This window comes from Ammodytes marinus (assembly GCF_949987685.1).
Source record: "Ammodytes marinus genome assembly, chromosome: 4".
Taxonomy (NCBI): Eukaryota; Metazoa; Chordata; class Actinopteri; order Uranoscopiformes; family Ammodytidae; genus Ammodytes; species Ammodytes marinus.
In genome coordinates this window covers 31734325-31760419 of record NC_137233.1, presented here as the reverse complement: position 1 = coordinate 31760419, position 26095 = coordinate 31734325, and the positions used below count along the sequence as shown (strand labels likewise).

The 26095-nt window shown below is 40.6% G+C and overlaps 1 protein-coding gene across 1 annotated transcript in view; it reads left to right on the top strand.

Moving 5' to 3' along the window:
- Window positions 1–1684: 1684 nt before the first annotated feature.
- LOC307249794 (major facilitator superfamily domain-containing protein 4A-like) overlaps window positions 1685–26095 on the top strand; it is a gene marked incomplete at its 5' end in the record, with an annotated part of 106552 nt that continues 82141 nt past the window's right edge. The window contains 6 exons of the mRNA XM_080026646.1: window positions 1685–1920; window positions 9455–9653; window positions 10375–10629; window positions 14332–14455; window positions 14544–14659; window positions 15354–15527. Of these exons, the coding sequence (XP_079882772.1) occupies window positions 1685–1920; window positions 9455–9653; window positions 10375–10629; window positions 14332–14455; window positions 14544–14659; window positions 15354–15527 (1104 nt within the window). The remainder of the gene's footprint in view (window positions 1921–9454; window positions 9654–10374; window positions 10630–14331; window positions 14456–14543; window positions 14660–15353; window positions 15528–26095) is intronic.

Below are 26095 nucleotides of genomic sequence, written 5' to 3'. Positions count from 1 at the left end.
ATTATGTCAAATATATGACACTTGTTATCTTCTCACAACGTCCAAAACAGTGTGTCCTCAGAGAAGGTTTCAATCTTTCATATGCAATAAAACCTATTAAAAATATACTTTAATGATTAAAAAGAGCTTTTTTCATCAAAAGCAACAGTAAATAATCTCTCATATCAATACAAACAGTTTTTCTACAACACATTCATGTTTTATAAGGATTCTAAGTGGTGGGACCACTTTACTGTAAGTCAACACCGTCAGACATTTTATTATGTGAAATGTAATAAAATCAGGCGAAATAAGAGGCAGCTGTCACTTTGAAGGACCTCTTGTCAAATTCTACCTCTGCAGAGTACATTGGAGTCAGACAGGCTCTGATAAGTGTTGTAGTTATAGAATATTTTACATTCCGAATCTTGAAAGTCCTGTGTCACAACCATGATATGTCAACACCGACTTACCCTTTCTGAAGAAGTTATTTGAAATGTTTTTATAATTTTATTTCCCTGAAGTAGTTCATACTATCACCTAACCAAATGGCTACTAGAAAAATTCCATTTGTTATGTTTAAGAAACGTTAAATATGTCAACACCGTCAGACAGGAAATCTGACTGAGTTGACATCTGACAGTGGTGATAGGCCAATGACGGTAAAAAAAAAAAACCTGGGTAGGTTGTGTCAAAGCTTAGCTCAGTAGTTTAGTATATGTTGGATACATACATGTAATTTAGTTTGCCGAAACATAGGGTTTGTATTTCAACATTGCACCCTGTTTTGTCCCACTTCTCAAGAATCACTGATATAATGTATGTCTTTATGTGTAAGATTTTAGCCTATCAGCTTTTTTATTATATGCATTATTATACAGGCTATATTTGTATGAGCATTGGTAAATGGAGCTTTAAAACTTGGAATCTCATTGCCAATGACTGCTTCACCTTAATTATTTTGCATTACTTTTGACATAACGTTTGCCAGTTTTCTATGCATCTGGATAGCACTGTCCTCGCAATACATGCATAACTATTTTTCAGTGCAAACTCAGCTTAATCTGATTTACCATTTGGTCAATTTAAAACAGGGGAAAATCTGCCAGGAACTCCCAAAAAAACACACACAAATAATAATAAATACAACGATAATAAAGTCTATTTACATGGAAAGTGATGCTATCCCATTGTGTGTCTTTTCCATCCAAAGTCAACACATATGCTGTTATTAAATCACATACAATATAATAGGCAGTTTTAAAAACTAAATCTAAAATATGTATATGTTCCTTTAGCTTTTTACTCTTCTTTTATTTTTGTTCCATCACTGGCTTTTTCTGAAATATTATTCGAGTCCTAATACCCTCTGGAATGCGCTAGTGAAAAACTGATCTGAAGCCAGTCCGAAAAGTGGGCGGGTCCTTGGAACCCCAGCCAATCAGCGTGACGTCCGACTCAACTGGGCAAAATGAACGACATGAGGATCTCGTGAAGCTTTTGTTTACTTTATCCGTTGGCACTGGTGGAAGTATAATTCAGTCTGCATAGAGTTCTTGTTCATTATACAGGAGTAGCATGCAACTGTTGTGCCCCCCACCGCATTAAGGATTTGTTCTAATGACCTGTCTGGTTAGATAAAGTTAAAAAAATAAATAGAAAAAAAATCCAAAGCGCTCAGGACTGTCTCATCTTTTCGACCGAGATGCCGCCGCGGTTGGACGAGCGGATCTGGTCGCTGTTTAAGCGCCGCTGGCAGCAGACTTTCACCTACTGGAGCGTGTTCTTCAGCTTCGGGCTGTGCATCGCCTTCCTGGGGCCCACCATCCTGGACCTGCGGTGTCAGACCACGTCCACCCTGCAGCAGATCACATGGGTCTTCTTCTCCCAGCAGTTTGCCCTGTTGGTGGGCAGCAGCCTGGGAGGACTGCTCAAGAAAACGTGAGTGTTGATGGTTAGCGAGCAATGAATCAAACGTTCTTAAATATGCCTATAGGATAATAATATAACAGTATAATACATATTCTTGTTCATTTTTGAATTGTGAAAAAAAAAAGATAGGCTACTACTGTAAAACATCATGGGCCGGTTTCGCAGACATGGATTAAGCCTAGTTCTGGACTAAATTGTACTTTCAATGGACATCCCCCATTCAAAATTCCATTTAGTCCAGGACTAGGCCTAATCCATGTCTGTGAAACTGGCCCCATGATTAGTTTTTGTGGTCATTCTCTATTTTGGGGATCAAATACCTGGCAGTTTACAAACAGTCATGTAACAACAATAAGACAATACCATAGGTAGACACAATATAAAGAAAATCCAATTGAACACTTAAATTAAGAAAGGGAACTTTAATTTTGTATATAAAATAATAAAATAAGTAATACAACGAGTCTAGAAACATGTTTTCTAAATCATGGCTGTAGCCCTGGATTGGCTAAATGTAGGTATTTTAAGTATTTAATTGGGACTTTCACATTCAACAGTTAGACAGTATTCTAAATTTGACTGGCAAATCTGCAACATTCAAATGACAGAGGCTTTTCTCAGGTCTGTGCCTTACCTCACACATTGAGCAAACGGAACCGCAAACTGATGAGTGAATGTGAGTGTATATGGAAATGTGTGGCGACAGGTGCTTTTGATGCACGATACATAATATAGCTTGGGATTGCAAATATACCCCTTTTGTCACTCACCAGTTTTAATATAAATGGGTAACTTTCAGTCTGCTATCTATCTATCTATCTATCTATCTATCTATCTATCTATCTATCTATCTATCTATCTATCTATCTATCTATCTATCTATCTATCTATCTATCTATCTATCTATCTATCTATCTATCGTGGAGGAAATAAGTATTTGATCTCTCACTGATCTTGTAAGTTTGCCCACTTACAATGAAATGAACGGTCTATAATTGTAATGCTAGGTTTACTTTAACAGTGATAGACAGAATATCAAAAAGAAAATCCAGAAAATCACCTAAAAAAAGATATACATTATTTTGCATTTCATTGAGTGAAATAAATAAGTATTTGATTCCCTATCAAAACATTGCTTAGTACTTGGTGGAGAAACCCTTGTTGGCAAGTACAGAGGTCAGACGTGTCTTGTAGTTGATGAGGGCCGGTTGCACCAACTGGTCTTAACTAAGCCTGGTCGTAACTGCTAAGTAGGGCGTAGTTAAGACCAGGCTTAAGAATGGACTTAACGCCGGTTGCACCAACGGGACTTACGCCTGGTCTTAACTACGCCCGGTCTTAGCCATGCGCGGCCATGTGAATGTTCCATGGAATGCGCACATCACCGCGTTGCTAGGATACCTCGTGCCGAAAACGCTATTATTTTAGCCTACTTGACATCCGAAAATGATGGAGGAAAACAGGAAGAGAAAAGGGAACTTCACCGATCTTGAGATACGAAAAGTAATAGAATTATACAGCAACCACAAAGAGACACTCACGGCCAAGCAATCAAATGTGGTAACTAACAAAAAGAAAACGGAGACATGGCGTTTAATAACCCAGCCCAGAGTTGCACCAACTGGGCGTAAGCCTGGTCTTAACTGCGCCTGGTCGTAACTTGGCGTTCTAAGTCCGACCTAACCGTTACGCCGGTTGCACCAACTGGGCTTAGCGTTCTTTTCACTAAGACTAGGCGTAAATCCTACGCCTGGTCAGGGGCAGGCGTAAAGTCAAAATTCTAAGCCGTTTCTATTCCAAAAACATCAAATCCATCCAGTTGTGTGTCAACAAAAGCCAAGGTATGAGAGAATATGAGTAATGCTCGCGGAAATAAATTGTGTGCCGCACGTATACTCTCTCTCTCTCTCTCTCTCTCTCTCTCTCTCTCTCTATACAGGTGTCTGCCTACCTGCTCTTCCTTTTTAATTATTGCCATTGCGCATCAAGTTAACTGGTTAATCGGGAGAGGCGATCCCTTCACCTGCAGCTCTGCATGGATCCCTTGTTAAAAGACTCAGCTGTTGGCATAATGCTCCGACACAGAAGTAACTTGATGCGCTGTGGCAGTAATTGCATATGGCGATGGCTGTCAGGCAGCACGCAGGCAGGCACCTGTATATCCTGCTTTACCAACTTTAAGTTGTCTCAATGTGATTTTTTGTTAATTTTCAATAAAGAGCCTGTGTCCACCTAGCTTTTTTCGGGCATAAACGGTGGCGTTGCGCTTGGATCAAGCGTGTGTGCGCTGGAAGAGAGAACAGTGTGCGCAGAGGAGAATGAAAAAGCTGATCGTAATTCTCGACTGTCGCTGTAGACTATGATCGACACTGCTTTTACTGTTTACTGTTTTCTATTCCCATGCTTTGTCCGTATGACAAAGGGTAGACCTCTATGTTAACAAAACGTTTATGTAGCCTTCACAAAAATGACGAGCCTCCTCCATCACAGGAGTGTGCGCAACGATCCATTATAAAAACAAAAACAATAGAAAAAAAATACTAGGCTACTGTAAAATAGCCTATGTAGAAGTGTGCACCCAATCTTCTCCTACAAACGGGCTTTCCTCTAACTTTTGGTCATTTTTTGTCAGAGAGAGAGCGCTGCTGAGAGTCATAGGCACAAGAAAAAACTCCCTACAAAACAATGTGCTGCGTGCGCGCATAAACCAGTTATGTCTTGGCTTTTGTTAAAACAACGTCACTGGCCACAAACTCTGTTTTCCAATACTAACCCTTTTATTATTAATTTAGTCAATCCTACGTTTTGATTGAATTTCTAATGAGAACATCTTGGTAATGCGCATTAGTGCGCACCTCAGCGCTTTACTGAAGGCTCTCGTCTTTCTGTGCATGGGAAGCGGGGGGCATTATAAACGTAAAATCTTGTCCCGGTCACGGGAAGACATGCTGCGTGCCTGGGCCGAGTAGAAAGGTTATAGTGCTATATTTAATATTTATTTTAACGCTGTCCGTAGACCTAATCACAAGCCAAGCTGCCTTTTTTTCACTAGTAGCCTATTTACGTTGGACTGCTTGCAGTCAGTGGGTCTTGTTCTCGATGTAGGCCTATTTCTATCAGTTGTCTTATTTCTGAATAAGTAAAATTTCCTTTTCTTCTCATTTCCTCCATCATTTTGGTTGTCCAGTCTCAACAAAATAGCATGTCGTCATGAGGTATCCTAGAAACGCAGTGATATGCGCATTCCATGGAACATTCACATGGCCGCGCATGGCTAAGACCGGGCGTAGTTAAGACCAGGCATAAGTCCCGTTGGTGCAACCGGCGTTAGGTCCATTCTTAAGCCTGGTCTTAACTACGCCCTACTTAGCAGTTACGACCAGGCTTAGTTAAGACCAGTTGGTGCAACCGGCCCCAGGTTTGCACACAGCTCAGGAGGATATTTGGACCACTCCTCTTTGCAGATCCTCTCCTAATCTTTAAGGTTTCGAGGCTGTCACTTGAGCTTCAGTTCCCTCCACAGATCTATTGGATTAAGGTCCGGAGACTGGCTAGGCCACTCCCTGACCTTAATGTGCTTCTTCTTGAGCCACTCCCTTGTTGCCTTTGCTGTATTTTTAGGGTCATTGACGTGCTGGAAGACCCATCCATGACCCATTTTTACAGACGTGGCTGAGAGAAAGAGGTTATCACCTAGTATTTCATGGTACATGGCCCCATCCATATTTCCTTTGATGCAGTGAAGTCCACCTGTCCCCTTAGCAGAGAAACACCCCCAAAGCATAATGCTTCAACCTCCATGCTTGACTGTGGGGATGGTGTTCTTGGGGTCATAGTCAGAATTCCTCTTTCTCCAAGCATGGCGAGTCACTATGATACCAAAGAACTTGATTTTGTTCTAATCTGACCACATCACCTTCTCCCAAACATTCTCTGAGTCGTTCAGGTGTTCATTGGCAAACTTCAGACGGTTCTGTACATGTCCCTTCTTGAGCAGGGGGACCTTACGGGCACTACAGGATTTCAATCCATTACGGCATAGTGTGTTACCAATGGTTTTCTTGGTGACTGTGGTCCCAGCTGCTATGGGATCATAAACAGGCTCCTCCTGTGTAGATCTGGGCTGATCCCTCACCTTTCTCATGATCATTGACACCCCACAAGGTGAGATCCTGCATGTAGCCCCAGACCGAGGGAGATTGATGGTCATTTTGTGTTTCTTTCATTTTCGAAAAATCGCACCAACAGTTGTCTCCTTCTCACCCAGCTTCTCGCCAATGGTCTTGTAGTCTGTTCCGGCCTTGTGCAGGTCTACAATCTTGTCCCTGATGTCCTTAGACAGCTCTTTGGTCTTGCCCATGATGGAGATGTTGGAGTTTGATTTATTGACTCTGTGGACAGGTGTCTTTTATACAGGTAACAACTTGAGACAGGTGTGTTTTATACAGGAAACTAGTTGAGATTAGGAATACTTTTTTAAAGCAAGAGGCTAATCTGTGGGAGCCAGAATTCTTTATGGTTGGTAGGGGATCAAATACTTATTTCACTCAATGAAATGCAAAATAATTTATATATATTTTTAATGTGATTTTCTGGATTTTCTTTTTGATATTCTGTCTATCACTGTTAAAATAAACTTGAAAATGATAGACCGCTCATTTCTTTGCAAGTGGGCAAATTTACAAAATCGGTGAGGGATCAGATACTTATTTCCTCCACTGTATCTATCTATCTATCTATCTATCTATCTATCTATCTATCTATCTATCTATCTATCTATCTATCTATCTATCTATCTATCTATCTATCTATCTATCTATCTATCTATCTATCTATCTATCTATCTATCTATCTATCTATCTATCTATCTATCTATCTATCTATCTATCTATCTATCCTTCTATCTATCTTTCTATCCTTCTATCTTTCTATCTATCTATCTATCCTTCTATTCTTCTATCCTTCTATCTATCTATCTATCTATCTATCTATCTTCATTGCAGTTTGTGAATTGTATGTCTGTGCAAGGTGCTATACTTAATCAACTTATTATCACAACTACAACTCTGTCAGATAGAATAATTGCACTAGAAAGGCTATTATCAACTGATAGTGGCTGTTCTGTGATTGAAATGCTAATGTCAGCATGCTAACAGGCTCATTGTGACAATGTTGACATCCAGCGATTAAACAAGGAATAGTTTTGGTCTAGCCTTAAATTTTCATCACGAATGAAAAAAATGTAACTTCATGAAATGGTAATATTTCAGATTCCTACTATCCCCAACCTTTGCCACTGTGTCTTTGTGCATGTGTGTGTGTGTGTGTGTGTGTGTGTGTGTGTGTGTGTGTGTGTGTGTGTGTGTATAAATGTGCATACTGTATGTATGTGTGTGGGTGGGACTGGATTTTACAGTCTAAGTGTACTTTTTCAAATTTGTCCAGAGCAAATGTCGTAACCTTACTTAAAAGAAAATGTATAAATGAATTATTATGCAATGTTTGTAGTAGTCATACCATCGTAATTGATGCAGGGCCCAACCCCAATTTGTTTTTCCGCAGGCTGTGTGCAGTGTGCACACACTCTAACCTCAGCACCAGTTTAACCCCAGACCTTGTTAACACCTAGAAACGCCCCTAGCTATCATGCTAAGCTGGTATAATGTTTATACAATGTTCATTAGCATTAGCTAACATTAACAAACTCCTGAGACTGATGGAAAAGTCATTGCTTCTGTTGGTCAGATTTCATGGCAATCCATTCTAAATGTATTTACTGATAACTTAAATTTCAACCTAATGGTGGCGCTAAATAGATACTTAATTGAATTCTTCCTCTAAGGGAAATTGTGTCATTGCAGTTGAAAAATAATAACAGAATCCAACATTTAATCTTTTATTTCAAATTAGAAATTGATGTAAGTATTTCACTGGATAACTGGTTGGTGGATCATGGTGGCACTTGCTAGACTAAAGATGTGATACCTGATATGGCTGGGACCACCTCTGGAGACCATAAACACATGTATATACAAAAGTAAATCTTTGTCATAGTATTTGAGATATTTCCGTCTGGAACAAGGCATGTGGGTGGATTGAACAACATTGCTATCCTGTTACTTAAACAATCCCCTATCTCTTAACCACCTACATGTACATATTTCTCCAACATGGATATTGTGGTAGCTGAGCATCTGTTGACACACAGATATCTCTCTGTCTAGCTCACAGTTAGTTATTAAGTCATTTGCCCAGGAGGCTTGCTGATTGGAGTGCGCACCTCAGTCATGTGCTGTTGATTTAATACCTCGAACTTTGCAAAGCTTTACACAACGATGCTGCTTTAAAAGGGTTTCTTTGACACTAGTGTTTACATCATTTTCGTGATATAAAGGGCAGAATGTCCCCACAATAAACTAATATTAATCTGGGTCAAGGTTATACAGATATTGGAAAGTTGGCAGGAAATACTGAGAATATATATAACGTATAATGTGGAGGTGTTTTGCTACTGGAGGGCATTGATAAAACCTACTGGGTAAATACAAGTAAGTGGTGCTGCAGCCCATCAAGGTGACTTTACTACAGAACAACAAGAAGCTGGAAATGTCCTATTAAATCTAGCCTGGCCTAACCAACAGTCCAATACGTTGAACACTCTGATCATTTACAATTCTTAGTAAAGTGAATCAATGTAAGTCATTTAAAGTGGGGGTAACACTTAACAATAAGGGTACATTAATCAAATGTTAGTAAATGCTTATTTAATGCACACTTAACAGTTATTCATCAATAACTAGCCTTTCAAAATGCTAAGTTAATGCTTGATAAGCAACTGAAATGCTTATCTAATCATTAGTTAACTTAGCATAGTAAATGCCCAACCAAGCATTAACTAACCGTTAATTAATGTTTTATCTGTTGCTTTTATATGTTCTTTTTTTAACTCTTCCTGTTATTTGCTTTTTATGGAGCCTATTGTTACATCTGGCCAAGGACTGCAGATGGAAACTAACCTTTTGGCTAAATCTGGCATATTTACAGAAATGTTAAATGTCCCTGTCAAATAAATACATCAATATTTTAAATAATCATAACAGTTACTCAATGCTTAATAAGCATTAACTAGCCATTAATAGCATTAACTAAGCATTAATTCACATTTAATTAATGTACCCTTATTGTAAAGTGGTACCAACGTGGAGTCAGTGATTCTGGAGAAACCTTTTTCTCAAAATCCCTTTTTATCAAAATCAGTGAATATATCCTCACGATACAGTACCTATCCGTACTGTTTCCGCACTGAAAAAAAATCTGGTGTTAATACACAACCTAGGCTCTTTAAACTGGTATGTAAACAAAGGGTATGTCAACAAAACGGACACACCGTAGCTAGCAACATGCCCATGTATAATGCCTGGACTGTCTTTTTTTGTAGTGGAAAATGGGGAGATATTCACTGATTTTGACAAAAGGTGACCTTTAACAACCTGGAGTAAATTGAAAAACCTTTGGGTCTTATCTTTTTCTGTGTTTTCTCCAGACTCATTCCCTCCCTGTCAGCCCTCCTCTCCTGCACTCTCATCATCTCGCTTGTGTTTGCCATCATACCTCTATGTCACCAAGTGGTACCGTTGTCTGTCGTCATGGCGCTTGCTGGCCTATCCATGGGCGTTATTGACACCATTGCCAACCTGCAGCTGGTGAAGCTGTACCAGAAAGACTCCGCCATCTTCCTGCAGGTCAGGAAAAAGTTGTGAACTTGTGTGTGTATTTGTGCGTATACTGTATGCTAAGGGGAAAATACTGTGGAAACAGATCATAGGTTGATAAATTGATAGCCATATCAAACTTATTTTGGCCACGTCAAATTGAAGAAGAAATCGACAGTGTCTTGGTAAGGTGTTGTGCCACCTTGTAGCGCCAGAACAACTTCAGTGCATCTCAGTATTGATTCTCCAAGACCATTATTCCAAAGGATATTCCCTCATTTGGTGTTTTGATTATGGTGGTGGAGAGCGCAATACTGGTGTCGTTTATACATGTACTATATGCAATGTCTGACCCTGTTCACTGAAGTCTTTCCCATAGATCTAAATGTAAATGTCACTTGAGTCATTGCTCCTATGGAAACACGAGCCAGTTGAAAAGTATGTGTGACTGAAGCTGCTGCAGGAAGCAACCCTCTTTGAAAGTCACTTAGATATTTTCCTCTTGATCCTGATACTAAATCAGAATCAACATTGGCATGTTGCGAATTTTCATACATGGCACAGAGCCTGATTGGATAGTATTTGCTTAATCTTATCATTTCAGTGCACCTGTGTGGAAGCATCTCCATTTGCTATGTTTCTCAACCCTTTGGTTTCATGTCCTGTCCTTCCTTTAAATTCTGTTCAGTCTGTCCAACTTCTTTCAAATAAAGTTGACTTAAGGGGATTTTTTGTCCATGTTTCGCCCCAGACCTTGCATTTCTTCATAGGCCTGGGAGCACTGGTTAGTCCCCTGGTAGCTGATCCTTTCCTTGCAGATGACAACTGTGTCCTGGGTACCAACTGGACCTCCAACTCATCGTCTTCTTCAGACCTCCAGCACCTCCGCAGCAGCATGGGCGCACACGGAGCGGCACTTCACAACACGTCCCAGTATCCTCTGCACACAGAGGGGGAAGTCATCACCAGGGTCTCGTACGCTTTCTGGATCATGGCTCTTATCAATGTGAGTTCATGTCAATATTAATGTCATGTAATATTAGCATTAAAGTGTTATATGATTGGTGAAATAGAAATGTATACAACGCATGCTAGTGATATGTTTAATATTGACTTAAACGTATCTTGTTTTCAAATGGGTTAATGACAGTGACTGTATCAGCCAGATTTAAAACCAATTTTAGTTGTAGAAATAAAGTTTGCTGCCTTACTAATAGAGTGCGAAACTATGCTTCCTCGCATCTGATGCTTTGGAATAATTTGTCTCTGTTTTCATGCGTTTGGAAAGAGAAAAACTTACATAATGTATCATAGCCTGATTTACTTAGGGAATAGGGGACAGGGATTGCAATAGGTCAGACAAACAATCCATTTTAGAAATGCATCGCTAAGTAGCCTACAAGGCATGGGATGTTGTGCTTATCCACTGTTGCAGAATTTCTGACAAAAAGTGGCAGCTGATATAAACCAAAACTTTTGGACAAATGAAAATTTCAATCTGATGGTGGCGCTTGATAAAAAGTTAAAGGATCACCAAAGTGATAACAATTGATCCTGTTATGGACATGGATGTCTGTACCAAGTCTAAGTTGGCAAATTCAATAGGCTAGTTTTTGGAAGTATTTCAATAAGGATGTGGTCGACCAAGATATGGCCTAAAACAGGCCAAACATTTAAGTAGTTGTTTTAAATATCAGTCTTTCATATGTTTTATCAAATCGTATACAGCAATACAGTCAGATAAATGTTATTGTTTCCAATCTTACTTTTTCTGGTGAGGCTTTGCAGTATAAAACATTTGCACACAAAAGAAATCGCTCATAATTATACAAATGAGTAGGGGTGTCACGATCTCACGATTGTAAGTTGAAAACTGATCCAAATGACGTAAAAATCTCGACAATCGAAGTGAAAGGTGGAATCGTTGATTTGCCCCGCCCCCAGAGTCACGTTCGGCAGACGTGCAAAAAAGAAAAAAAAATTAGCCAGTCGCTGCCTGTTCCCGTCCTACATACCTGCAGCTGCAGCCAAAATATACCATGGCACCCGCTGAAAAGTCCCCTGAGCTTCAGGTGTGGAAATATTTTGCAACCCGGTGAGTTGACCAAAGTTTGAAGGCTCTGCTATGCACGTGTAACATAGGCCTACTGGTCCGAACGTAGTTTCCACTTGCATGTGCGTTGTGCTACACTCGTCCGGTGTTGTGCCGTCGTATTAAACACCCTGCCGCGTAAAAGCTGTTTGTTCAGAGTTAAAACGAAGGTCCGCGCCAGTGTGATGGCCGAATACTAGAGCAGTGTCCCAACAACCTGTCCTATTTAAACCATCAGCTGGTTATCAAGCAGCTTCAGGAGTTTATACCGAGTTTATGATTTGTATCCGCTCTGTTGTAGCAGGATGACAGGTACCTTTTATGATTTATCTTATTTTGTTTCCAATTGACTGGTTATTGTTACATTTATATTGAAAATAAATTACTTCAATTTGACAATAAGGCATTTTTGTGGTCCATTGCAAATAATAAATAATAGCCTTATGGAGATCATCTCATGACACCATGGAGACCATCTTTTGAAATTACATTTTTCTTATTGCATAACAACAATAATCCTAGACTATTAGCAGCCTTCTTTTAAAAATGTAAACAAATTCGAGAATCGAATCATGCCCTTAAAATCGAAACACAAATCAAATCAATATTTTGGGTGATCGTGACACCCCTACAAATTAGTTATCCCACAGCTAGATTTCCCATTCACAATTTCACTTGTACAGTAAGTGATCCAAATGGATTTAAATGATATAATGACATTTCCAAAAAAACATTAGCTGCTCTTTAGAGCCACTCAGTATTGTGTCCTTATTTTCAATTCTGTTTTTTTCAGTGTTATTAGTATGTCTTCAGATGGCCATGAGCCTTGATATCGCATCTCAGATAAAAGGATAAGCTGCCAAATTACAAGAAATTCAATTGCCTTTTAATATTTGAACTGGATCTGTTTCAAGCACAGGATGGGGATTTAAGGCGAGACACGGCAGGCAAAAACATCGTTTTTTTGAGCACTGGTCAATTTTGAGATTTGTGTCTATTTAGCTTCCATAACATCTCTTCTTTCATACTAGTATGGATAAATGGTCCAAAATATACGTTTTAGGTGTTTATTTTACTAAACTTTGACTGCTTGCGTCTGTATTTTGCTCCTAAATTCGTCAAAAGTGAGCATTCTAACGTAACATACAGCACCGCGACCGCTGTATGAATCATAATAACCATGGTACTGTTGGAGAGCTCTGAATCTCAAGAACAACGTTATCTGATCCAAATATGGTCATTTCCTTTGTATCAGTAACCAATCGTGAAAGTGTGAGGAGGGATTCAATGCTAGGAACGCGACCTCATTGGCTAATGCACATTTCTGACGATGTGATTCGCTAAAAGGCATCACGTGATGCTAGCCGCGGTAGCTCGAAAATCACAAAATAAAATGGGAAAAATGCCGAAAATATGCCAAACCAACACAAAAAAAATACTTAATCAATTGGCTACGGACATTACATGATCGCCATTTGAAGGGGAGAAGTGTTAAAGACATGTAAATCACGCCGATCACGTCGGAGAGACACAGACTGTCAGAGGATCAGAGGGGACATGGTGGGGAGAGAGAGCGTCTGTGCCGACTCCGGAGCAGGTTGACAGACAGTGGCTAATAATGATTGAATCACGTTTAAATTAGCATGTGATGTAAATGTTACTATGCTATGGTTTATATATGTTAAGCAGTGGTAGGCCTATATGGCATTGAGGGGTGTAGGGCCTAATTCAATAAATTACTCTAGCTATAATCAGTGATTATCAGCAGAATTCACGTTTTTATCTTTAACGGTCGTTTTCTCAAAATGAGCTTTTTCCAATACTGTGCGAAAGATATCTCAACTTCTAGACCACTGACATCAACCAAACTTTCTATAATCATTCATAGCACTATTTCAAAGGTTTTTACAGAAGGATTTGTTAATATATTGTTAATTGTCTGATTTATGATACATTTTCCTCCTAAAAACATGCCTAAAATGCATTTATAAGACATGTACATAGTATTTTTTGATTTATTAAATGAAAAAAGGCTGTATCCAAAATCTGTTCTGTAAAAACTTTAGAAACTAATATGTGCTTAAAATAAAATAGAGATTTTAACTCTGGCTTTATCCAACATCTCGATTTTTTTCTCGAAAAATGACCCAAATTTACGCATAATTGGTTAAATATTGCCATATTTGCATATTTAATAAAATATTAAAGAAAAACATGTAATACAAAAAATAATTGTGTTAGTGTCAGTAATCAACTGGCAAAGTTTCATGATGATATCTATAAGTTTAAAAAAAATCCCTATTCACCTGGGGTGTCTCGCCTTAAAATGGTGTTGTTCCTACTTTTTTGAAGAGAGGGTCACAATTTAATTCAACTGACAGGAAGTGTTGACTATTAACTTGGCCAACAATAACCTTTGTGTGTGTGTGTGTGTGTGTGTGTGTGTGTGTGTGTGTGTGTGTGTGTGTGTGTGTGTGTGTGTGTGTGTGTGTGTGTGTGTGTGTGTGTGTGTGTGTGTGTGTGTGTGTGTGTGTGTGTGTGTGTGTGTGTGTGTGTGTGTGTGTGTGTGTGTGTGTGTGTGTGTGTCTCTCTGTCTGTCTGTGTGTGTCCTTGCAGCTCCCTGTGCCAATGATAGTGATTGCATTGATGTACCATGAGAGTGTGCTGCCTTGCTCCAGCAACAGTCCACGTCTGCTCGGCAAAGACTCTGGATCCAGCACAAGCCCCTCGGTGGACAGTGGTAAGGATGAAGAATGAACAATATGTGTGTTTTGGACTTTTCTATTCAAATGAAATGATAGACCATCTAAGTATACATGTCTATCCAGGTCATGGGAGTACGTTTGGTTGCTGTAACCCTGCCAAACTTCAGGGTCGCCCTGCTACTTTCTTCCTCCTTCATGCTCTGGGTGGGGCCATCCTCTTCATCAACGATGGAATTATAGTGAGACTTCCTGCTAAATCTATAGACACACACACACACACACACACACACACACACACACACACACAAAAACACAAACATGTTACACTAGTGGGAGGGTGAGAAGTGTTGCAGTCCAGCTAATTTGGCATTGGTTTAAATTACAGGAAGCAAATGAAGCGACAACCGTAGCCGTGACACACAGCATCGATCGTCATCGGCTTATTTCCACAATTTGATCAAAAACTGCACTTTTACTCTAGTCATAACTCAAACACATCTGAAGCTCATGAAAACGTTTTAACGTAACCAAAAATGAATGCCATTGACATTCATGAAGCTTTTGGTGATAGCACAGGGTTGCGAGTAGACTTATTGGGGCCGTGTATGTTTTGATAGTTTGTTAATTGGATTTAATTCAGAGTGACAGTGCAATTGACAAGCTTTCTGTCCTCTTTTTTCATCACGTAGAATTCCTGAAAACAGAAGACATTATCATGTAAATTATAGGCCGCAAAAGTAAAAATACTTTTGCGTTTTTTTCAAAATCGTTACTGTATAAACAGGCCTGGGAGAACAGTGTTGAATTTGAAACTGAAAAATTGTAAACTCTTTGTAAACAATTGAAAATCTATTGGTAAAAATGTGTAAGAAAGGAAAAATAAAACACAAAATCTTTGTTAGCTAACTTTCCTCTTTGTTTCTTGCACTGTAGGGCTCCTACGCTGGCTTTGTCTACACGTACGCAGTGTCCCCCCCTCTGCTCATGCATCATAAGACAGCTGGTTGTCTGGACAGTATATTTTGGGCCTCCATCACAGTAGGAAGACTGGCTTTCATCTACCTGTCCTACAAATACGAAGCATCCAGGTTGCTCACCTTCAGTTTGGTATGAACATACATTTAAAGGAGAAAAACCGCTCTGTGGTGTAGTTGACTTAGACATAACAAGAATAGGGATTTCTATGTCACACTATTTGAAGTCATGCAAACCAAATAGGCTCCATAGGCTCCAAATGTACCATACAGCACACCATGCATTCCTCTCCACGTGACTGTTGCGCTCCACACACACACACACACACACACACACACACACACACACACACACACACACATTTTAATTCTTTATTTGAGTCCACCAATCACATTACAACAGACAGGATTCAAATATTTCCAGAAATGAGATAGGACAGTGTTCAAGGGTATAAAAAACATCTCCTGCGCCACACTGCCAGGCTGCCTGTCACCGCTGATATGGAGCAGAACTTTGACAGCTGTTTGGATGTCCTGCTGGAGAGCCCTGCTCACACACACACACACACACACACACACACACACACACACACACACACACACACACACACACACACACACACACACACACACACACACACACACACACATATATTTTTTTTTACATACAATGCACCACTATCCCATTACCAGTCACCATGTGTAAGCTCTTTTCAATTTGTTTTTCTAAATATGTTTTTCTCTCATCTACCTTTACCGTTTTAGATTTTCTGTAATTCCCTGAAACTTGGTTTTAGGTCTGGTCATCGACATTGTTAGCCAATAAATAAATAATTTAAAAATGTTTGTCCTTCCTTTCCAGAGATGACATGTTCCCTTACTGGCCTTCACTCGAACAAAAAAGAATATGTATGTTGGCAACAAATATCTGCTATCGTATTGTTGTTGTTTTGGACCATGGAACCAACACAGGCAGTTATGCTTCTACTGTTTCCTCTGAGGTTCTTCTTTTCACCAAGCAATCAAGTCCAGTGTAGCTCACTGGCATTGTAATCCCTAATTCTGCACTGTTGCCAATTCAGTCAGATGCTCTATCACAGAGCAACATACTGGTTTGTGCAAAGTTTTTTCCGAAATTTGCGGCATAGAGCAGAAATTTGAGCTGAAATAGCTCAGTTGAGAGAGCGTTAGACTGAAGATCTAAATGTCCCTTGTTCGATCCTGGGTTTCGGCAGAATATAAGCAGTGTTTTAAGAAGTGTTTCCTCGGAGAAGAGGACATTGAATGATCTGATTCCACACTGTATGTGTTAATAAGCATATATAGGTTTCTTAATTGATGTCATAGGTCATTGGGTCATTCCTTTCCAGAGATGACATGTTTTCCTTACTGGCCTTCACTTGAACAAAAAAGCATATGTATGTTGGCAACAAATATCTGCTATCGTATTGTTGTTGTTTTGGACCATGGAACCAACACTGGCAGTTATGCTTCTACTGTTTCCTTTGAGGTTCTTCTTTTCACCTAGCAATCAGGTCCAGTGTAGCTCACTTGCATTGTAATCCCTAATTCTGCACTGTTGCCAATTCAGTCAGATGCTCTATCACAGAGCAACAGCACCATACTGGTTTGTGCAACGTTTTTTCCGAAATTTGCAGCATAGAGTTGAAATTTGAGCCGAAATAGCTCAGTTGGGAGAGCGTTAGACTGGAGATCTAAATGTCCCTGGTACGATCCCGGGTTTTGGCAGAAGCGTTTCCTCGGAGAAGAGGACATTGAATGATCTGATTCCGCACTGTATGTGGTAATAAGCATATATAGGTTTCCTAATTGATGTCATAGGTCATTGGGTCATTCCTTTCCAGAGATGACATGTTTTCCTTACTGGCCTTCACTTGAACAAAAAAGCACATGTATGTTGGCAACAAATATCTGGTATCGTATTGTTGTTGTTTTGGACCATGGAACCAACACTGGCAGTTATGCTTCTACTGTTTCCTTTGAGGTTCTTCTTTTCACCTAGCAATCAGGTCCAGTGTAGCTCACTGGCATTGTAATCCCTAATTCTGCACTGTTGCCAATTCAGTCAGATGCTCTATCACAGAGCAACAGCACCATACTGGTTTGTGCAAAGTTTTTTCCGAAATTTGCAGCATAGAGCTGAAATTTGAGCCGAAATAGCTCAGTTGGGAGAGCGTTAGACTGAAGATCTAAATGTCCCTGGTTCGATCCCGGGTTTCGGCAGAACATGATTAGTGTTTTAAGAAGTGTTTCCTCGGAGAAGAGGACATTGAATGATCTGATTCCGCACTATATGTGGTAATAAGCATATATAGGTTTCCTAATTGATGTCATAGGTCATTGGGTCATTCCTTTCCAGAGATGACATGTTTTCCTTACTGGCCTACACTTGAATAAAAAAGCATATGTATTTTGGCAACAAATATCTGCTATCGTATTGTTGTTGTTTTGGACCATGGAACCAACACTGGCAGTTATGCTTCTACTGTTTCCTTTGAGGCTCTTCTTTTCACCCAGCAATCAGGTCCAGTGTAGCTCACTGGCATTGTAATCCCTAATTCTGCACTGTTGCCAATTCAGTCAGATGCTCTATCACAGAGCAACAGCACCATATTGGTTTGTGCAAAGTTGTTTCCGAAATTTGCAGCATAGAGCAGAAATTTGAGCCGAAATAGCTCAGTTGGGAGAGCGTTAGACTGAAGATCTGAATGTCCCTGGTTCGATCCCGGGTTTCGGCAGAACATGAGCAGTGTTTTAAGAAGTGTTTCTTCGGAGAAGAGGACATTGAATGATCTGATTCCGCACTGTATGTGCTGATAAGCATATATACGTTTCCTAATTGATGTCATAGGTCATTGGGTCATTCCTTTCCAGAGATGACATGTTTTCCTTACTGGCCTTCACTTGAACAAAAAAGCATATGTATTTTGGCAACAAATATCTGCTATCGTATTGTTGTTGTTTTGGACCATGGAACCAACACTGGCAGTTATGCTTCTACTGTTTCCTTTGAGGCTCTTCTTTTCACCTAGCAATCAGGTCCAGTGTAGCTCACTGGCATTGTAATCCCTAATTCTGCACTGTTGCCAATTCAGTCAGATGCTCTATCACAGAGCAACAGCACCATATTGGTTTGTGCAAAGTTGTTTCCGAAATTTGCAGCATAGAGCTGAAATTTGAGCCGAAATAGCTCAGTTGGGAGAGAGTTAGACTGAAGATCTAAATGTCCCTGGTTCGGTCCCGGGTTTCGGCAGAACATGAGCAGTGTTTTAAGAAGTGTTTCTTCGGAGAAGAGGACATTGAATGATCTGATTCCGCACTGTATGTGCTAATAAGCATATATACGTTTCCTAATTGATGTCATAGGTCATTGGATCATTCCTTTCCAGAGATGACATGTTTTCCTTACTGGCCTTCACTTGAACAAAAAAGCATATGTATTTTGGCAACACATATCTGCTATCGTATTGTTGTTGTTTTGGACCATGGAACCAACACTGGCAGTTATGCTTCTACTGTTTCCTTTGAGGTTCTTCTTTACACCTAGCAATCAGGTCCAGTGTAGCTCACTGGCATTGTAATCCCTAATTCTGCACTGTTGCCAATTCAGTCAGATGCTCTATCACAGAGCAACAGCACCATACTGGTTTGTGCAAAGTTTTTTCCGAAATTTGCAGCATAGAGCTGAAATTTGAGCCGAAATAGCTCAGTTGGGAGAGCGTTAGACTGAAGATCTAAATGTCCCTGGTTCGATCCCGGGTTTCGGCAGAACATGAGCTGTGTTTTAAGAAGTGTTTCCTCGGAGAAGAGGACATTGAATGATCTGATTCCGCACTATATGTGGTAATAAGCATATATAGGTTTCCTAATTGATGTCATAGGTCATTGGGTCATTCCTTTCCAGAGATGACATGTTTTCCTTACTGGCCTACACTTGAACAAAAAAGCATATGTATTTTGGCAACAAATATCTGCTATCGTATTGTTGTTGTTTTGGACCATGGAACCAACACTGGCAGTTATGCTTCTACTGTTTCCTTTGAGGCTCTTCTTTTCACCTAGCAATCAGGTCCAGTGTAGCTCACTGGCATTGTAATCCCTAATTCTGCACTGTTGCCAATTCAGTCAGATGCTCTATCACAGAGCAACAGCACCATATTGGTTTGTGCAAAGTTGTTTCCGAAATTTGCAGCATAGAGCTGAAATTTGAGCCGAAATAGCTCAGTTGGGAGAGCGTTAGACTGAAGATCTAAATGTCCCTGGTTCGATCCCGGGTTTCGGCAGAACATGAGCTGTGTTTTAAGAAGTGTTTCCTCGGAGAAGAGGACATTGAATGATCTGATTCCGCACTATATGTGGTAATAAGCATATATAGGTTTCCTAATTGATGTCATAGGTCATTGGGTCATTCCTTTCCAGAGATGACATGTTTTCCTTACTGGCCTTCACTTGAACAAAAAAGCATATGTATTTTGGCAACACATATCTGCTATCGTATTGTTGTTGTTTTGGACCATGGAACCAACACTGGCAGTTATGCTTCTACTGTTTCCTTTGAGGTTCTTCTTTTCACCTAGCAATCAGGTCCAGTGTAGCTCACTGGCATTGTAATCCCTAATTCTGCACTGTTGCCAATTCAGTCAGATGCTCTATCACAGAGCAACAGCACCATATTGGTTTGTGCAAAGTTGTTTCCGAAATTTGCAGCATAGAGCTGAAATTTGAGCCGAAATAGCTCAGTTGGGAGAGCGTTAGACTGAAGATCTAAATGTCACTGGTTCGATCCCGGGTTTCGGCAGAACATGAGCAGTGTTTTAAGAAGTGTTTCTTCGGAGAAGAGGACAATGAATGATCTGATTCCGCACTGTATGTGCTAATAAGCATATATACGTTTCCTAATTGATGTCATAGGTCATTGGGTCATTCCTTTCCAGAGATGACATGTTTTCCTTACTGGCCTTCACTTGAACAAAAAAGCATATGTATTTTGGCAACACATATCTGCTATCGTATTGTTGTTGTTTTGGACCATGGAACCAACACTGGCAGTTATGCTTCTACTGTTTCCTTTGAGGTTCTTCTTTTCACCTAGCAATCAGGTCCAGTGTAGCTCACTGGCATTGTAATCCCTAATTCTGCACTGTTGCCAATTCAGTCAGATGCTCTATTACAGAGCAACAGCACCATACTGGTTTGTGCAAAGTTTTTTCCGAAATTTGCAGCATAGAGCTGAAATTTGAGCCGAAATAGCTCAGTTGGGAGAGCGTTAGACTGAAGATCTAATGGCGCTTTTCCACCGCAAATGTAGCTCGACTCGACTCAACTCGACTCGACTCAACTTGGTTTGGTAGCAGCACGGGTCGTTTTCCACCGCAAATAGTACCTGCTGAACGTGGGCGGGGTCGTCGTAAGGGGCTGGAAGCCTACTCCGGAACAAAGTAGCAGAGCAGAAATTGCGAGCAGTGTTGCACTATTAACTGAACCAACCGCCAAGAACACGGATGAAAAATGTTTAAGAAATACCCCCCTTGTATCTGTTTGCTAAAAGAAGTAGAAGAATATTGCTACGGGCCATTAAAAGGGATGGTTGTTGTCCCGATGTGTGACTGCCACACAGTCAGCTGTAGGGATGCGTCACGTACATCCCTATGCACGTAAGCACGGGCATGATAAAGTTGACTGTTTAGTGCTTGTTTCAGGATACGTGTTTTCAAATGCAAGCCGTGTCTCAGCCTGAATATTTTATTGAGGTAATCAGTTCAGTCCGAGGCTTGTAATGTAATCGCTCGCTATCATGTCTGTCCCAGCTGGCTACTATTAGCCTAGCTGCTAGCTGCCCTACATGTCTCCTCTCGTATGATAAGTAACTTCCCCAACAACCAACACTGGGTGAGCTTAGCGAATATATGGAAAATAAATTCAGATCTGTGATGCAAATCAAATGAAAGAGAGCCAGAGAAGGCTGCACGCGGCGTAAATACACTCAAAAGTCCCGGAGAGTTGGGGAGAATAAACAACAGAATGAAGCCGGTAGTCTCTGGTCACTGATTGGCCAGACAATAGTCTCTGGCCAATCAGTGGCCGGCCGTCTGCCGACGTCACCTTTTAGCATCGGCTCAGCTCGCTTGGAACCTAGAGCGAGGCGATACCAAAAAAGCAGCCGCTACGTGGTACCAGGTACCATGAAATTGCGGTGGAAAAGCCAAAAATGCGAGTTGAGTCGAGTCGAGTCGAGCTGATACCATGCGGTGGAAAAGCGCCATATATGTCCCTGGTTCGATCCCGGGTTTCGGCAGAACATGAGCAGTGTTTTAAGAAGTGTTTCCTCGGAGAAGAGGACATTGAATGATCTGATTCTGCACTGTATGTGTTAATAAGCATATATAGGTTTCCTAATTGATGTCATAGGTCATTCCTTTCCAGAGATGACATGTTTTCCTTACTGGCCTTCACTTGAACAAAAAAGCACATGTATGTTGGCAACAAATATCTGCTATCGTATTGTTGTTGTTTTGGACCATGTAACCAACACTGGCAGTTATGCTTCTACTCTTTCCTTTGAGGTTCTTCTTTTCACCTAGCAATCAGGTCCAGTGTAGCACACTGGCATTGTAATCCCTAATTCTGCACTGTTACTATTTCAGTCAGATGCTCTATCACAGAGCAACAGCACCATACTGGTTTGTGCAAAGTTTTTTCCGAAATTTGCAGCATAGAGCTGAAATTTGAGCCGAAATAGCTCAGTTGGGAGAGCGTTAGACTGAAGATCTAAATTTCCCTGGTTATATCCCAGGTTTCGGCAGAACATGAGCAGTGTTTTAAGAAGTGTTTCTTCGGAGAAGAGGACATTGAATGATCTGATTCCGCACTGTATGTGCTAATAAGCATATATACGTTTCATTATTGATGTCATAGGTCATTGGATCATTCCTTTCCAGAGATGACATGTTTTCCTTACTGGCCTTCACTTGAACAAAAAAGCATATGTATTTTGGCAACACATATCTGCTATCGTATTGTTGTTGTTTTGGACCATGGAACCAACACTGGCAGTTATGCTTCTACTGTTTCCTTTGAGGTTCTTCTTTTCACCTAGCAATCAGGTCCAGTGTAGCTCACTGGCATTGTAATCCCTAATTCTGCACTGTTGCCAATTCAGTCAGATGCTCTATCACAGAGCAACAGCACCATATTGGTTTGTGCAAAGTTTTTTCCGAAATTTGCAGCATACAAGAGAAATTTGAGCCGAAATAGCTCAGTTGGGAGAGCGTTAGACTGAAGATCTAAAGGTCCCTGGTTCGATCCCTGGTTTCGGCAGAACATGAGCAGTGTTTTAAGAAGTGTTTCCTTGGAGAAGAGGACATTGTATGATCTGATTCCGCACTTTATGTGGTAATAAGCATATATAGGATTCCTAATTGATGTCATAGGTCATTCCTTTCCAGAGATGACATGTTTTCCTTACTGGCCTTCACTTGAACAAAAAAGCACATGTATGTTGGCAACAAATATCTGCTATCGTATTGTTGTTGTTTTGGACCATGTAACCAACACTGGCAGTTATGCTTCTACTGTTTCCTTTGAGGTTCTTCTTTTCACCTAGCAATCAGGTCCAGTGTAGCTCACTGGCATTGTAATCCCTAATTTTGCACTGTTGCCAATTCAATCAGATGCTCTATCACAGAGCAACAGCACCATACTGGTTTGTGCAAAGTTTTTTCCGAAATTTGCAGCATAGAGCTGAAATTTGAGCCGAAATAGCTCAGTTGGGAGAGCGTTAGACTGAAGATCTAAAGGTCCCTGGTTCGATCCCTGGTTTCGGCAGGACATGAGCAGTGTTTTAAGAAGTGTTTCCTTGTAGGCCTTTCACACCGCCGCAAAATCGGAGCTAGTTCTGGGCTTGTTCGGAGTTAGAGCCAGTGTTTTGGTTTCACACCGCCAGAGAGCCTGCTCCGGGCCGTAAAAACCGGGGGAACTCATACCCCAGGATTGAGCAGGGTTTGATAAGAACTGCTTGCGCGAACGGTTGGGGGAGGGATTATCCTGACCAACCAGAGCAACTCAAACCTCATGCCCGCCATATTTAAAAACACCGCTACTACGAGACGTAAACATAACATAATTACCGAACGTAGCGATCAAATTGACCGGCGAGAATACGCTGTATGGGTCCTGTTTGCTTAAGAAAGCAAAGCGAGAGCCAACAAGTGTAAAAATAAGACGTATTCGCCGCTGTTGTTGTGCTTAAAGCTAGCGGTAGCTTTAGCGTTAGCCACAAGAGCAGCGGCGTCGGGTGACGTACACACACGTTTACAGTGACGTCATGACGTTGCTCTCTTGGCTGTCTCCGGTCGATGTGAAACCAACCGGTTCATAACTGGGATAAGGCTGTAACCAGTTTTGAACTGACCCCAACACCAGCCTGGAACTGACTCTTGGTTCATTTTGGTGTGAAAGGCCTATTGGAGAAGAGGACATTGTATGATCTGATTCCGCACTGTATGTGGTAATAAGCATATATACGTTTCCTAATTGATGTCATAGGTCATTGGGTCATTCCTTTCCAGAGATGACATGTTTTCCTTACTGGCCTACACTTGAACAAAAAAGCATATGTATTTTGGCAACAAATATCTGCTATCGTATTGTTGTTGTTTTGGACCATGGAACCAACACTGGCAGTTATGCTTCTACTGTTTCCTTTGAGGCTCTTCTTTTCACCTAGCAATCAGGTCCAGTGTAGCTCACTGGCATTGTAATCCCTAATTCTGCACTGTTGCCAATTCAGTCAGATGCTCTATCACAGAGCAACAGCACCATATTGGTTTGTGCAAAGTTTTTTCCGAAATTTGCAGCATAGAGCTGAAATTTGAGCCGAAATAGCTCAGTTGGGAGAGCGTTAGACTGAAGATCTAAATGTCCCTGGTTCGATCCCGGGTTTCGGCAGAACATGAGCAGTGTTTTAAGAAGTGTTTCCTCGGAGAAGAGGACATTTATATGATCTGATTCTGCACTTTATGTGGTAATAAGCATATATAGGATTCCTAATTGATGTCATAGGTCATTCCTTTCCAGAGATGACATGTTTTCCTTACTGGCCTTCACTTGAACAAAAAAGCACATGTATGTTGGCAACAAATATCTGCTATCGTATTGTTGTTGTTTTGGACCATGTAACCAACACTGGCAGTTATGCTTCTACTCTTTCCTTTGAGGTTCTTCTTTTCACCTAGCAATCAGGTCCAGTCTAGCTCACTGGCATTGTAATCCCTAATTCTGCACTGTTGCCAATTCAGTCAGATGCTCTATCACAGAGCAACAGCACCATATTGGTTTGTGCAAAGTTTTTTCCGAAATTTGCAGCATAGAGCTGAAATTTGAGCCGAAATAGCTCAGTTGGGAGAGCGTTAGACTGAAGATCTAAATATCCCTGGTTAGATCCCAGGTTTCGGCAGAACATGAGCAGTGTTTTAAGAAGTGTTTCTTCGGAGAAGAGGACATTGAATGATCTGATTCCGCACTGTATGTGCTAATAAGCATATATACGTTTCCTAATTGATGTCATAGGTCATTGGATCATTCCTTTCCAGAGATGACATGTTTTCCTTACTGGCCTTCACTTGAACAAAAAAGCATATGTATTTTGGCAACACATATCTGCTATCGTATTGTTGTTGTTTTGGACCATGGAACCAACACTGGCAGTTATGCTTCTACTGTTTCCTTTGAGGTTCTTCTTTTCACCTAGCAATCAGGTCCAGTGTAGCTCACTGGCATTGTAATCCCTAATTCTGCACTGTTGCCAATTCAGTCAGATGCTCTATCACAGAGCAACAGCACCATATTGGTTTGTGCAAAGTTTTTTCCGAAATTTGCAGCATACAAGAGAAATTTGAGCCGAAATAGCTCAGTTGGGAGAGCGTTAGACTGAAGATCTAAAGGTCCCTGGTTCGATCCCTGGTTTCGGCAGAACATGAGCAGTGTTTTAAGAAGTGTTTCCTTGGAGAAGAGGACATTGTATGATCTGATTCCGCACTTTATGTGGTAATAAGCATATATAGGATTCCTAATTGATGTCATAGGTCATTCCTTTCCAGAGATGACATGTTTTCCTTACTGGCCTTCACTTGAACAAAAAAGCACATGTATGTTGGCAACAAATATCTGCTATCGTATTGTTGTTGTTTTGGACCATGTAACCAACACTGGCAGTTATGCTTCTACTGTTTCCTTTGAGGTTCTTCTTTTCACCTAGCAATCAGGTCCAGTGTAGCTCACTGGCATTGTAATCCCTAATTTTGCACTGTTGCCAATTCAATCAGATGCTCTATCACAGAGCAACAGCACCATACTGGTTTGTGCAAAGTTTTTTCCGAAATTTGCAGCATAGAGCTGAAATTTGAGCCGAAATAGCTCAGTTGGGAGAGCGTTAGACTGAAGATCTAAAGGTCCCTGGTTCGATCCCTGGTTTCGGCAGGACATGAGCAGTGTTTTAAGAAGTGTTTCCTTGGAGAAGAGGACATTGTATGATCTGATTCCGCACTGTATTTGGTAATAAGCATATATAGGTTTCCTAATTGATGTCATAGGTCATTGGGTCATTCCTTTCCAGAGATGACATGTTTTCCTTACTGGCCTTCACTTGAACAAAAAAGCATATGTATTTTGGCAACAAATATC